We start from the raw sequence: 13,268 nt of genomic DNA, 5'->3' as shown, positions 1-13,268 counted from the left end.
ATGGAGAGCCGGAGAGCCGGTGCGGTAATTCATTGTACATCGTCATCATGCAAATTGGCAAAAATTAATAACAATTATAGTTTACAAGCAAGAGGCATTTTGCGGCCAGCTCATGCGGTCACAGCTGCTCCTGTGACGTGCAAAGTTTAAATTTGCCCACAGTCCCTCCTGGTTAATTATTAATTTTAGCTCGGAACTATGAGTCCGGTCCGGTAAATCATCACGCTGCGTTGGTAATAGAGTAGGCAGAGTACGAAGTTGTGAATTGTAATTGGAAAGGTTTGCTAATTTGCCTCAGGTACGGTGAGGGCCCAGCTGAGGGTTCATTAAGTTAGCCGGTTATTATTTCGAAAGCTTTCGAAATTCGGGGAGTATTAAATAGGACGCATGTCTGAAAATCCTGATTAAATGGCATTTCCATCCGTCTTAGATGATTCACTTACAGCTCTGAGTGCCCCATGTTTAATACAAATTGAAGATACAATGTTTCGCATTATAAAAAATTTGTAGTAGCTTAATGTGGATTGCAAACAAACTAGGACATTTTTATAAATTTGGAGTTTGGTGTATTAACTTCTTTGGTCGCATCTCTCTCCAAAAAGTCTCCGAGATTATATTACTTAGCAATAGATTGTTTAAGTTTAAGCTGGACGTTACTGTCCAATGGTATAGTTTAAACACCTTAGCTTTCTTTGCCGAAAGGCGATGGAACTTTTAGGCAATTTTCCCGATTACTGCTCCCAAATTGATTGTGGCTCTTACCTGGTAATGCTAACTGACAGGTAGATAATTGAGACAGAAAAGCAAGATAAATAAGTAAAAAAGAAAGAGCATGTGAAAGCTTTTAAGTGACAATTATGTGGCCGCTTCTGACCTGATGCGAACTGACGTGCACAAAACTTTTGCATTAAATATTGCGGACAAAGCGAAAATTAATATTAATTGTAAGTGTTTCAGTTCGCACTGCCAGACAAAACAAAGGCTGGCTAAAATAAATTGAATTTATTGCAATGGACGGCGATTTTCGCCTCTAACCTAGATGGAAATTTAATTTGCGCTGATTGAATTTAGCACTTTCTTGAATTCACATAGGGATGGATCGGGCATACTTTATTAATAACCAGGCGCCGTGCTCTCTGGAAGATTTTTTATGCATTCCAGAAAATTCAAATTGCGTAATAATATTGAGCCCTACTTCTCCGGGGGGAGTAGGAAACTGCGAATTCACAGGACCAAATTCAAATTGCAATTTGCCTTCATTTTCCCTTTATATGCCTTTTCGGTATCTCTCTATCTCTGTTTCTGCGTATTTTCCAGTTGGTCATAAATTCGTGTTCAATATTTAATGAGCTGAATGTTTTTGCGCTCACAGGAAGTGGTGGCAGTGGCACAGAGCGCGGTCTTTAATGCATGCTTTTAAATTGTTTATGGCTCGTATGAGTAATGTGCACAACGCATTTGCCAGCTGATGTGTGGCGAATGCACTTGCCAGCGGCCAAATCAGCCATAAAACCAGCTCATACCTGTCACGGCCACATTTTTGCCTGGCTTTTGTCCGAATTTTGGCCTTCCTCGCCCCTGTCACATTAGCCAACTCATTTGCGCTGCATGTCGAGAACAGCAAGTCACTCAAGCGAAGTGCAGAAGGCATTGCTCGTAGACAGGCAGGGCTTTAGCTTGATTTTTGCCGCTTAAGTGTGCTGTAGTTAAAGGTGTTGCTGCCTCCCATTTTGGCGCGTTTAATTTCTGTGAGTACACCCTGAAATACCCCACGTTGGGCGCCAGTAGGTATACCAGTAGCATGCCCCGCATTGGGCGCCAGTAAGAACGAGGACCGTCTTCATTGGCCTGTGCAGAAGAAATCAATGAAAATACTGCATAACTTCGTTTGTGCCCCTGCCCTTTGGAGTGGCATTCAAGTGGCACGTAGCGACAACACAGCGGAATCGAACCGAACCGAACAGAGCGTACACAAAGCGATTTCTCAATTTAAAGTCATTTTGCGTTTTCCCAGCGAACGTTGGTCGAATACGAGTAACGGCGTAAGTGCTCCCTGTCCTGCACTGCCATACAGCTAGACTGCATCCTCGTTCAGGCAAAGGACCCTTGCTCTATCCCTTGGTGACACATTTTTTACCGTTGCCAGCCAACGCGTTGCATTTTTTACAGGAGTAAGTCGCACTCTGCTCCACACCATCTTGTTTGCTAATCGGCCAACTACAGCAGGGTTTCCTGCCCTGTGTTAGCTGGTTTCGTTAGATATTCCCAAGGAGTCTCGAATTCCAGCAGCTCCGCAGTGTCGGGCGAAATGGGTTTCGATTGGATTTGACAAACGTATGCAAAGTGAGCAAGTTGTAGCAGCAAAGTGCTGCCAAAGTATAAGGAATAGACACTCTGCTGTAATCGTATACCGTCCTGTGATGCTGTACCTCAGGAACTTATCAATGGAAAAATCAAACATCAAACATCGAAAAAAAATACTTTCACAATGTAACAAAAACGCGCAAAAAAAAAAAACTTGCTGAACTGGATATCTTTGCATTGTATTTATCTAAAAGCTTGTGGTTGACGAAGGATTTATTCGAACAGCACCCGATTCGGAAATATGTTTGATATTGAAGAGCTTTGCACATGCGAAAAAACCCTACTCGAGCGTTTTGGACTGCCTACAACAGCGATAATACTAAACTACTTTGAATTACCACATCCAAACGCATTTTTTGTATCTAAATTGGGTTTTTTCTTTAATGAACAACACTCAAAGCCTATTATCATTTCTTTCTGTATTTAAGGAAGTCATATTGGCCCTGCTTTGGGGAAAGGGAAAACTTGTTGCTTGGGGGACCATTTTAAGTGAAAACTTTCAGACAAGCTGGCAACATTTAAATCGAATCGATATTCCTGTACCCTTCTCTCGCACATATTAATTAAAGTTTGTTAACGCATTGCCATGGCGAGCGAGTAAAAGTTACAACAAAAATTGAAAACTTTTCTCGCAATTGAGAGTTGCTTAAACATTCATAAGCTTTCCATTTGCCCTTCCCCGCAGGGAGCATGGCCTGGGCACCAGTGCGGTGGCAACTCGTATAAAAGTAACTCAACTAACGCAACTGGAGCTAAATGGCCCTGATGCAAAACGGTCAGTCGGCACTTGGCCAGAGCCAAGCCAATTATGAGCCAAGTCAAAGAGCGACAAAGGGGTGGAGAATGCCTGGCAATCAATGAAGCCCTATTTGGGCGCCCTTCAGTGTCAGTTAATGTGCCCAATTGAGTGTCGAAAATTTCGCAACCGAAAGCGTTAAGTGCCAACACAAAAGTCAGCCAACACAATGCAGGGGCATTTTGGTTTTGGCCAACTCAACACCGTGTCGGTCGCATTGTTGCAATGGATGCGGTGCGCTCTGGTGCTTTAATTACTCGAGGAGCTCCAGCTCAGGTCCTGGGTCTGGCTCGGGCTCCATTGTGTACTTGGCCGCCAGGACACAGGGAGCAGGACCCCGGCAACGTGGCAGCAATTAAAGTAAGTGGCGCCATTCGCTTTCACGCTGCCTTGGTCATTTCTTTTGGCCGAGAAGTGGTGCGTCCCGCTCAAAAGGCATTAATTTCCGCTGGCAAACACCATCAGCATAGTTTTCACGTTGGTGAGGTTTTCATAATTGCCCCCAAGCCCAAAGGCCAAGTTTTTATTATTTATTTTGCACCTTCTTTAGCATCATTTTGTGTGATCAAAGGACTTGCTTAATTATTTTGTGCAAACTCGCGTTTTGCCCTGCACTTTTTTTGATATCTCTTTATCCAAATCATTTTTATACAAGAAATCTCACAATCTGTATAGGCTGCTGTCAACTACTATAAATTTTAATATGGTATTATTAGAGCCATATCTTCGAAAAGAGCAAAGCTAAGTTCGTACTGTGTTTTATCTGGCATGGTTTTGTGTCAAGAGCCGGAAGCCCTTGTTATTAATGAGCTCAACCTTTTTGCAGCGCTGAAAATAGTGTCACAATTTATGGGTCAAAAGCTAAGTTAAGCCAGGGATTTGTTTGCGGAAAACTCATTCTAGTCGTTAGGTAAACAAAATGCGGTAGGTAAACAGTAAACTCCTAAAGAAAGATACCTAAAACCATAATCAAGTAAACTTTTTAAATATTAAATAACTTGTTTTATCCTAGTTAATTCTTATGCATATGAATTGTAAATGGTTTTGCTCGTAGATTACTTTGATTGCAAAACTTTTAAACTGACTTAATCGAATTAGAGACCCTTCATTGGTGATTGCTTTGTGTTGATATCTTGTCCAGCTTAAAAAGAAAATATTCAAAGTAAAATCCAAGTCTGTAATTACTTAGAGCAGCACAAACATCCATAGAGACAAATTCGTGTAATTCGCCAGAATAATGTTGTGTAATTTCTGAGTTCTGTTGGAAAATTACCCACCCATGTGGCTTTGCGGTGTGAAAATGCCAACACGGCAAAACAAATTCCGATTTGAGGGGCAACAACAAAAACAGTGGTAACTACCAGTGAAAACAATGGAAATGGGAAAATAAATTGAAATGAAATGATTTCTCTGTGGCTTCTGCTTCGACATTGGTCATTGGTCCCTTGCCGGCTTCTACTGGTCCTTAGGTCCTTTGGTCCTCTGCGTCTCCACTTGGCACTCTGATCTTTAAAAATTGCTTTGAACTTTCGGCATGAAAAATCGTAGCCACATCAGCCAGGAGCAGAAGCCCCGAGATAAACTTGTTCGTTCAGAGCTGATGGGGAAAGTACATTGGCTGGCAAGGGGTTTTTCGGGTTCCTCGGGTTGGTCGGGGGATAGTGGACGAAGTAGAAAACTTTGCCTTACATGCCGTATATACCAAATGTGTAAACTGTCGAGGCAGCAGCTGTTGTTGTGTGTGTGTTGGCCATAAATTCAATTTCCAAAATGGGGACAAAGCAGAGTCTCGGGTTGCAAGTGTGTGCGAGGTGACTTGATGTCGCGTTTATGTCACTTGCAACTGCAACAAAACTAATAATCGAAGAAATTTCGTTACCTTAAACATCGCCAGCGCGCACCTGGCGTATGAACAATTTTCAGTGTAGCACATATTGATTTTCGGTTTGGGCTATGCTTCTATATTTAGGCAGTGGGCAGCTCTATACAACGGTCGTTTGCAGCAGATTAGGCGCTTGTCTCTGGTCAAAATTAATTAATTAAACGGGTTATATACGCTTACCCCATATTTGAGCATTAAACATTGCTGATAGAATGGTTGAATTAAATCGGCACAGAGTTTGCAGAATTAAATTATTGTGGCTGCAGCCAAAGCGGGGACAAGTGGCCAATGGAGAATGGGAATGGAAAATAGTAAATGGTGAATGGTAAACGGCAAATGGCGAGTGGTCCGGGCTAAGTGGCACAAAAGATGGCAAAATTGCTGCCTGGCACGCATTTGAACTGAGCAAATGGCCGACTCTTCTCTCGACGGGTGTCCTTTCTTGGCTGCATTTCTGCTATTCTGCTTTTCTCCTCTTCAAACTCCTTTCCCTTTATTATTTGCAAGATATTATGGCCATAATTTCGTTTGGCTCAAAAATGTTTCGTCGTTCCCAGCACACTTGAGTCGATGCGGAGCAGCAATAGTTTTTCCTACCCGCAGCTTCCATGTTTATATCTCTCTTTCAGCACGTTTGGATAACACAATAAATAGGAACTGGAGTCCAAGGAGAGAAGCTTTAAATATTTACATTTTCGACCAGCAACTGACCAAATAAACTTATAACTAGCTAATAAACAAATACCTAATCCAACTGAGCGGACCAAAACGCGCATATTCCCTAACCTGTAAGAAAATCAATGTGAGACTTGTGCTTGTAAACAAACCGGAGACCAAACAGTATCGATTATACGGTTCTAAATAGGAATATTTATATTTAGCCTAACATTTAAGTGTACATATGACCAGAACGGGATACAAACTTGGTAAAAGCTTTAAACTAGTTAAATAAGTGCGAAAAGAGGCAAAAGGCAAAACCAACTCGAATTTGCTGTCAATTCTCGTGTGTAATGTGTAACTGAACGTGTAAACCGTAGACTGTGCTATAAACATATTCAACCCATTTATATTAACCAACCATATACAACACATAGACCGCTTTCAGGTAACTGTCAACCAGAAGTAACCAAACCGCAACACATCAACAATCCTTTCTGGGAGCTTTCCTTGCTGTGCTTTATGTAGATCTGTCTATCGGTGTTCCTATTGCATTTATGTGATCTGTCTGTGTCCTTGCCTGTGTCCAGAGTTCCTAGCACGATTAGCCATCCTGCGAGAGCGCTTATCCTTCTGCAAGATGAGCAACAGCAACTTAGACCAAATGCCCAGTGGCAGCAGCAACGACAACAGTGATAACAATAATAACCACAACTGCAGCCGTTTAACTAGCATTCGTAACTACAAGTTACCTAATTGGTTTCCACATGTAAGTTTTGTTTATCCTTTGATTTTCCCGCTCCTCAGCATCTATTCGGTTCTCAATTCTCACTTTTCTTTGCTCGACAATTTTCTCACCACACCTTCCGTTGGTTTTCATTCATGACAAATCAAATTAAAACGCTCACACTTTGGCAACACATGCACAATGACATGAAAGCAATATACGGGCACAAAGTAAGGAACAGAGTCCTTTGTTGTCACAGGATGTCGGGAAAAATACCCTGGAATGGGTCACTAACTTCCGGTGGAACTAAAAAGGCAAAAACAACGACAGCTCGAAACAGAGACTTTGTAAATAAAATAATAGGAAGCAGTCTAATACAACATTCATACTTTAATTAAAGGAAATATTTGCACAACAACATTTTACATTCGTATGTGTGCTTACCAAGTTAATTAACTCTTATACGCAACGTACACCTTCTTTTGAAATAAAAAAAGGCACATGATCATGCTAAATTAAGTTGCATTCTAATATTTACCAAAAATTTATAACTGTGTGTACGGCAACAGAAAAATCAATTAAATTTCAGCACTGCGATGGGTATTTATAATTCGAACAGCTTAATCCATCCTTACTTATTTTCTAAGCCATTGTGCAACTTGACCAATTCACCTCATCATCATCATCATCATCATCATCATCATCATCATCAAACCAATAGTCATCGTGCACAGTTCCTCAGGCTCGTGGCTTTGGATTTGGATGCATTGTCGTTGATTTTTCCATTATATATTTGCTGTGAACATACATATGTGTATGTAAATGTTTATACTCGTATTGCTTTAAGTTGTGCATGTGCCTTGGTTTTTGCTTTGTACTCGCAGTCCAGACGAACTCTTGTGCGTGGGATAATAAACTCTTGGGAGCGCAGGATATGCCTTGAATGGAGTCTACGCCTTGAGTTTGTTGTAGTCGTTTTGCAGCCAGCATATTGTGTACAACGTCGACTTGGCCAAAAGCGTCAGAGTCAGCTTTCGGTCAAAAGTAAACACGTTGAGAAAGACGACCCTCTTGGGATGGAGAGCCAACTTCAAGGTGAAGATGGAGAGCTGCAATCGGAGTTCAAAGGGGAAGTTTAGAGAGCTCTAATCAGAAATGAGCTTAGTTGAAAGCAGCTTTATCAGTAAAAGATTTTAATTTCCGTGCCGCTTAAAAATTAATACAGGACTTCGGGTCGATTTTAGTAGATGTTACCATATTCTTTGTGTTTTTAGTTTAGAAGACTAGCAACTTAGCAGTCGATCCAAGCGATTCGCCTTCCTTAAAATGCGTGCAGAGTCCGCCCTGAAAGTACTGAACAATTCGGAAATGTCTGTTCCAACAAATAGATTAATGGCATCCAGAATGTAGCTGAAAATTACAAACAGTCTCATGGCCATACTTAAATCAATTGACTTTGGAGCAGCCACCATCTGGTATATTTCGTAGCCATAGGTGATCTGGAACCAACCTTTGCAGGCCAAAACCCACACGGACACGTGTCCAAGCTGGTTGTTGAACTGGTCACACAGCAGTAGAAGCTTGGAGTCGAGTCTAAGGCAGTGCAGCATCTTTGTACGGCGACTTCTCTGTCTCGACATGGCTAAAATGTGCGCCATTAGATCATTTATGAGCTTTTGAATGCAAAAAGTAGAAGCCGAGCACAGCTGCCAAAAGCATATTGTAGAGTAGTCAATACGCTCCCACATTTACGTAGAACTGCGAAGGTAGCAGTCTCCTCATGTAGATCGGATGAAACAGATGAATACGCAGCAGGGTTATCGAAACAAAAGTAATTTCCATGTAGTATCGGTACTTCAAAAGCGTCCCGCTGTCTCTCCCACTGAAATACTTTTGCCTTATCCCAGCAGGATTTCACACAGCAGGCCGTGGTTTCTCCAATCGTAAGAACAGTCACACCCACTCTCATATTACTATCGGTGCTATAGGACATGTGTGCCAGAGCCAGCACACAGAGACCATGATGTATAACGCAGTATATCTGAAGCTTCCAGGAGCTCCTGAATCCATTCGTGTTAGGATCGAAATAGTAGGTGTTTAGTCCATTGAGAGCCGAAAACTTTGTTAGCAAACTGCATAGCTGCAAGTTTGTTACAGCCATCTCGATAACTGCAAGCTGCATTTGTTTCACGGCCTCTTTTATAGGCCTTTGGCTCAGGCCAATTAGGCCAGTATCTATAGTTTGGCCATTCATCACTAGGGGAGCAATAAAGGGTCCACCGGGGAGTTGTTTGTCGGCGTTAAAAAATGGATCCCACATTAGCGGTCATTTGGCAGGACATGGGTAATCAATTACGTGACATCAAAGACATGGTTTATGCAGAAACCGTTGTCCACTTCAATCAAAATTGTGTTGCTTTAAATGACCACTTGAGTCAGGAGACAAAACGACAGTTCAACTGAAAATACCGTTTGCATTGGCCTACAAAAGATGAAAAAGCAACGACAGATATGGTTTTCAAAATGGATAAATCAAATACAGAGTGGTGGAGCCCGTGAAAGCCAATAATAACGCCACTGACAAAGACCTTTTGTGTGGCAAACTATAATAAAAGTATGGATGTAAAAAGGTCCTTGGAGGCACTCCTCGGATGCTCCGCCTCCACGACCTCCTGGTCGGCAATCAATACTGCTTTTTAATGAAGAAATAAAAGCGGAATGTCCACTTGTGTTGTTCGGACAGTGTCGTAAAAATTGTCTACATTTTATTACGTATCCCTGCGTTGGGGCAAGTCAGTCCGTGGCGAAGACCGTGAAAAGATTGTATCCTGTCTGCCATCAGTCTGTGGGTCCTTCCTTTGCCGTTTCTCATATCCAAGTGTATTTCCCACTCACCGGGCTAATGGTCTCCGGGACCAAAGGCACACAGCAGCGCCTAAACGCGTGCTGAGCTGGAAAATTTTCGCTTTTGTGGTTGGGAAAACGTAAGCCACCTAAGCCACCACCGTTCCGAATTTCACCAGCGACAAGTGTTTATTTTGGCATTTTGCCCCTGCCTCTCCTTTTTCCTTCTTTTTTAGCCTGGTCAGCGCTTGACAACGCACTCAACCCGATAGGACAGCCTGGCCAACCTCAATCCCTCGAGGGAGGGGGAGAGGCCTTTGTTGGCCTAATGATTATTGCTTTCCCTTCGGTTTTTTCGGTTCCTGCATCGGTATTGTTCTCCTTTGCGAAAATATCGTATATTGTTCGCCTTTGCCCTTCGCTTTTTTTACGGCGATATCCCCGGACGTGAAAATACGTTTTTGGGGGGTAAAACTGAAGGCTGTCCTCGAGCTGATAGGGATTTTGTTATTTAAATAAGTTGCTAATTTCGGAGAGCTTATGGGCTCCGCACTAAAACGCTTCATAATTAATCCCAATTAGGAGACTCTTCTTCAATGAAGGGAAATAACCAATTATGGGCTTAACGCAAAAGGTCTTTTGGTTATTCGTCGATATTAAATATACATTAAACAAATTTGGATCAGGAGGATTTCAATTTGTTTTACCCTTCCTTTAGTCTTTCTCTTGTGCTGAAAATAACAATTTGATTTATTCTTTGAATGTCTTTCTTAGCATATCTCTTTAATGGTAAACCGTCTCGTTCTTCGAGTTCGTTTAGGCCTTCTAGTTTCTCTGGTAGGTGGCACAATTTGTCCTTTAGGTGGCTCATACTGCTCTGTAGTTGTTTTTAATTCCACCTCTGTGGTTGCACATGTGGTTATGGGTTTTGGAATTTCTTTCGTTTTTAGTTGGGGTTTTGTTGGGGGGCTCGACTTGAGTTTCTTCTTTGTTTTTTGCAGTCCAAGGCAGTTGTCGTTGCACTCTTTTTTTGAGTATCCTTTCGCACAATGCAAAGCCTCTACACATTTGCCTTTTCTAAGGACCCAGAGTGAGAGCAGAGGTGAGCACATCATTCGATACTTTATTAACGCCACAGGCATGGTACAGTAGTTTTGCCCTGAAATTGGGGTATAACCAAAATATATAACCTAAAACCACCAAAAACGTGGAACTTACCGGGGAGTAGGGATTGCACAATAATTAAAAAATCTAGAAACAAAAACCAAGCTGCTGTATTGCTCATAGCTACGTTTGCTAACTCAAGAACAGTGTGTTTGCTTTTATTATGCCTGTGTAATTGCAATTGGTCTTGCTTTTTAATAACACGGTGTTTTAAGTGAGGCTAATAGTTACATATTATGAGCTTCCATTTAAAATACAATTTGGCTCGCAAAAACAGAGTTTATTTTTCTTTGAAGCACTTGAAACATAAAGTTGAGGAGTTATGGTTGGATTTCATATTAATTATAGTGCCTTGTGTATAGCTAAATGGGCAGTGTAAAACGCCATTAGTAATAATAATAAGGGCATCCTCATACAAAACGCTCTAATGATGGATGAACAGTCATTTATGAGGAGGAGCTTACTTTCGCTTCCTCTTTGTTTATCCCCGTGCCTTCCCTATTTACAATTTCCTTGGATGATCATTTTGGAGTATAATAAATTATTTGGATTACATGAGTAGCTGGTTGGCCTCTAAATATTTGCCGCCTTTTAAAGAAAAGCCCAATAGGTTAGATGTATATTCATGCATTTAGAAAATCTATCTGAGCACCTAAAAGCAACAATTCGAGTAAAGGCTATCTCATAGTAAGTAATCATTAGGAAACTAAAAAGGAAGCAAAAACTCTACTCACTTTCGCTTTTTGTTTGTTTATGCCATTGCCTTGTCTTACTGAAATTTGCCTTTAAACATCATCATTTTGTGGTTTAATTAATGTTTAATGTTTAATTAATGCTTTTTATTACACCTATTGTGACACTAAGGTTAAACGACTCTTTACTGAAAACTAAGAATTTCCGAATAATTTAATTGATTTCTTAAAATCTCTTTTGTAACACGTTTAATCAAAAACTGCTTTATATGAATTCATATTTCAAATTAGTGAAGTAAACAAAGTTATGTAGTAACTATTCGCTTCATAGATACAATGCATTGTTAATTTTGCGTTGGAATATATTTTTTAATATTTGCCGATGCAATTAACCAAATGGAGTGGTCCTCGAGGACCAGCTAATGATGATGCGGTGCGTTCGTCTTTGTCCAGCTCATCGCCACCTCCAGCGCTCTGTCGTTTTCCGCTGGCTTTTATAATTAAGTTTCGGGTACGCAATCACTTAGAGTGTTTGGAGTATTAGGGCAGACGACGCGACAATGTATTCAGACCAAAACAAATTTATGCAAATTTCGATTAATTTACTTTTGACACAAGCATGAGCTCCACTCCTCCAGGCTCGTTAGGGAGGGAATTCGCCTGCTAATTGAACGGAAATCTCGAGCTGATGACAAGAGAATTGGTTCATTGCCGGCAAATATGTATTCGCGAAAGCAACTGATTGCAGGCGATCAATCAATCAATTTGCCAGCAAAACTTGGCTTTGGATTCGTGCTTAAGGAATATCAAAGTAATGAGAGCTGCAGCCCTATGTTCCATGGAAATCGGGACTTACCCACAGAACTTCCGCCATTTCCTGCCTCTCCCAAGGACATTCAATGGCATTTTCGAAGGGACGTGGACATTCCGCCCAGAATGCGGTTCATATTTCAATTTCCGGAATGGAAGGAGCATTTCAGCTTTCAAGCCATTGGTCCTCCGTTTGCGGACAGTTGCCACTTTGTTGCTGCCTTCTGTCAGTTGGCAAGTTTTCCACATTTTTTGTTAAAAATTCCATTTCACTTTAAAGTTGATTGATACTGCGGAAGTTGGTTTGCGCCCTCGAGCGTATGGCTCTCTATTTGATTTAGTTTTGCCATTAGTTTGCTTTTGTAATCTCGGGTTTGCTAGGATTAAATGTGCTGCTTTTTCTTAAGCTGTTTGTGTGCTGAGTGAATCATTATTATTAATTTCTTTCCTTTGGTTGTTGAACCATCCTTAGCAAAATATGTATTTGTTATATGTGTGGCGTATTTACTCTGGCACTCTTTTCTGCTTTTTTGCTATTTAATGCTACAGTTATATTTTTTATTTATTATTTATAACGCCTTGTTAACAATTTATCATTTCCGTTAATACTTTTTTGTAAGAAGTGCAGAAAGCTCCCTAAAATAAACACACACCACAGAACACTTTTGTAAAATCAATTCATATATTTTATCCGTAAATTCGCTGTGCTTTTACCATACGCTTCATAATAACTCATGCTTTTGATGCCAATGAAAACTGAAATTGACCTGCAAACAATGCGAAATGCCTAACGAAATTATTATAACCATTTGTGAAAAACATGAAAACAATTAAAACTCCCTCAACAAAAATAATCGAAACATTGGGCACCACGACGCGCCGAAATTCAACGGAAAATCAACCCAAGCATTGGAACCTAACTGCAATTGAAATTATTTCTGCAACCAACTCGTCATAACATCCGCCACCCTCCCACAAAACAAAACGAAACCAACCAACAAATCAACCAAATCAACCCACCACCCGCAGAATGTCAATGTTCTTCTTTCGATTGCATAACCTGCAGCGCGCCGAGGAGAACAAGCGCAAGAAGCGCGTGGAGCAGCAGCGCCAGCAGCAGCGCCAGCGGAGGGGGGCCAAGGTGTTCAAGTGTGTCAGCGACTCCACCGGCCACTTGACCTTGGCCCCCTCCCGCCTCTTCGAGCGCACGCCCATGAGTCCCTCGGACAGTCTGGACGAGATTGCCCTGCAGATACCCAGGTGAGTGGAGTCGATGGTTGGGTCCTCCAATCTGTGGGTGCTAACGAGTTATGTTCAACCGGATTTTCACTA

The 13,268-nt window shown here is 41.4% G+C and overlaps 3 protein-coding genes across 15 annotated transcripts in view; 1 reads left to right on the top strand and 2 right to left on the bottom strand.

The window, feature by feature from the left end:
- LOC120458731 (potassium channel subfamily T member 2) overlaps positions 1-13,268 on the top strand; it is an 89,751-nt gene that overhangs the window by 40,117 nt on the left and 36,366 nt on the right. For 8 of the 13 annotated variants that reach the window (XM_039646480.2, XM_039646487.2, XM_039646484.2 and 5 more), the window contains exons 2-3: positions 5,672-6,468; positions 13,003-13,196. The exons of the other annotated variants lie outside the window; for them this stretch is intronic. In XM_039646480.2, coding sequence (XP_039502414.1) covers positions 6,340-6,468; positions 13,003-13,196 — 323 coding nt within the window. In that variant the 5' untranslated portion in view covers positions 5,672-6,339. The remainder of the gene's footprint in view (positions 1-5,671; positions 6,469-13,002; positions 13,197-13,268) is intronic. 13 annotated transcript variants of the gene reach the window in all.
- LOC120458734 lies at positions 6,933-9,804 on the bottom strand. Its single transcript, XM_039646496.2, is given in 3 exon segments — positions 6,933-8,109; positions 8,111-8,323; positions 8,325-9,804. Coding segments are annotated over 3 exon segments (1,035 nt in total). The 5' UTR covers positions 8,747-9,804; the 3' UTR covers positions 6,933-7,709.
- Positions 9,947-10,613, bottom strand: LOC120458737. Its single transcript, XM_039646500.2, has 2 exons — positions 10,489-10,613; positions 9,947-10,429 (listed from the first exon to the last, which is right to left on the bottom strand). Exons 1-2 carry the CDS (start codon positions 10,553-10,555, stop codon positions 10,041-10,043), a joined length of 456 nt encoding a protein of 151 aa, XP_039502434.1. The 5' UTR covers positions 10,556-10,613; the 3' UTR covers positions 9,947-10,040.

Source organism: Drosophila santomea, chromosome 2L (assembly GCF_016746245.2).
Source record: "Drosophila santomea strain STO CAGO 1482 chromosome 2L, Prin_Dsan_1.1, whole genome shotgun sequence".
NCBI lineage: Eukaryota > Metazoa > Arthropoda > Insecta > Diptera > Drosophilidae > Drosophila > Drosophila santomea.
Note: the sequence above shows the minus strand (reverse complement) of the source record. Positions and strands in the feature narration are given on the sequence as shown.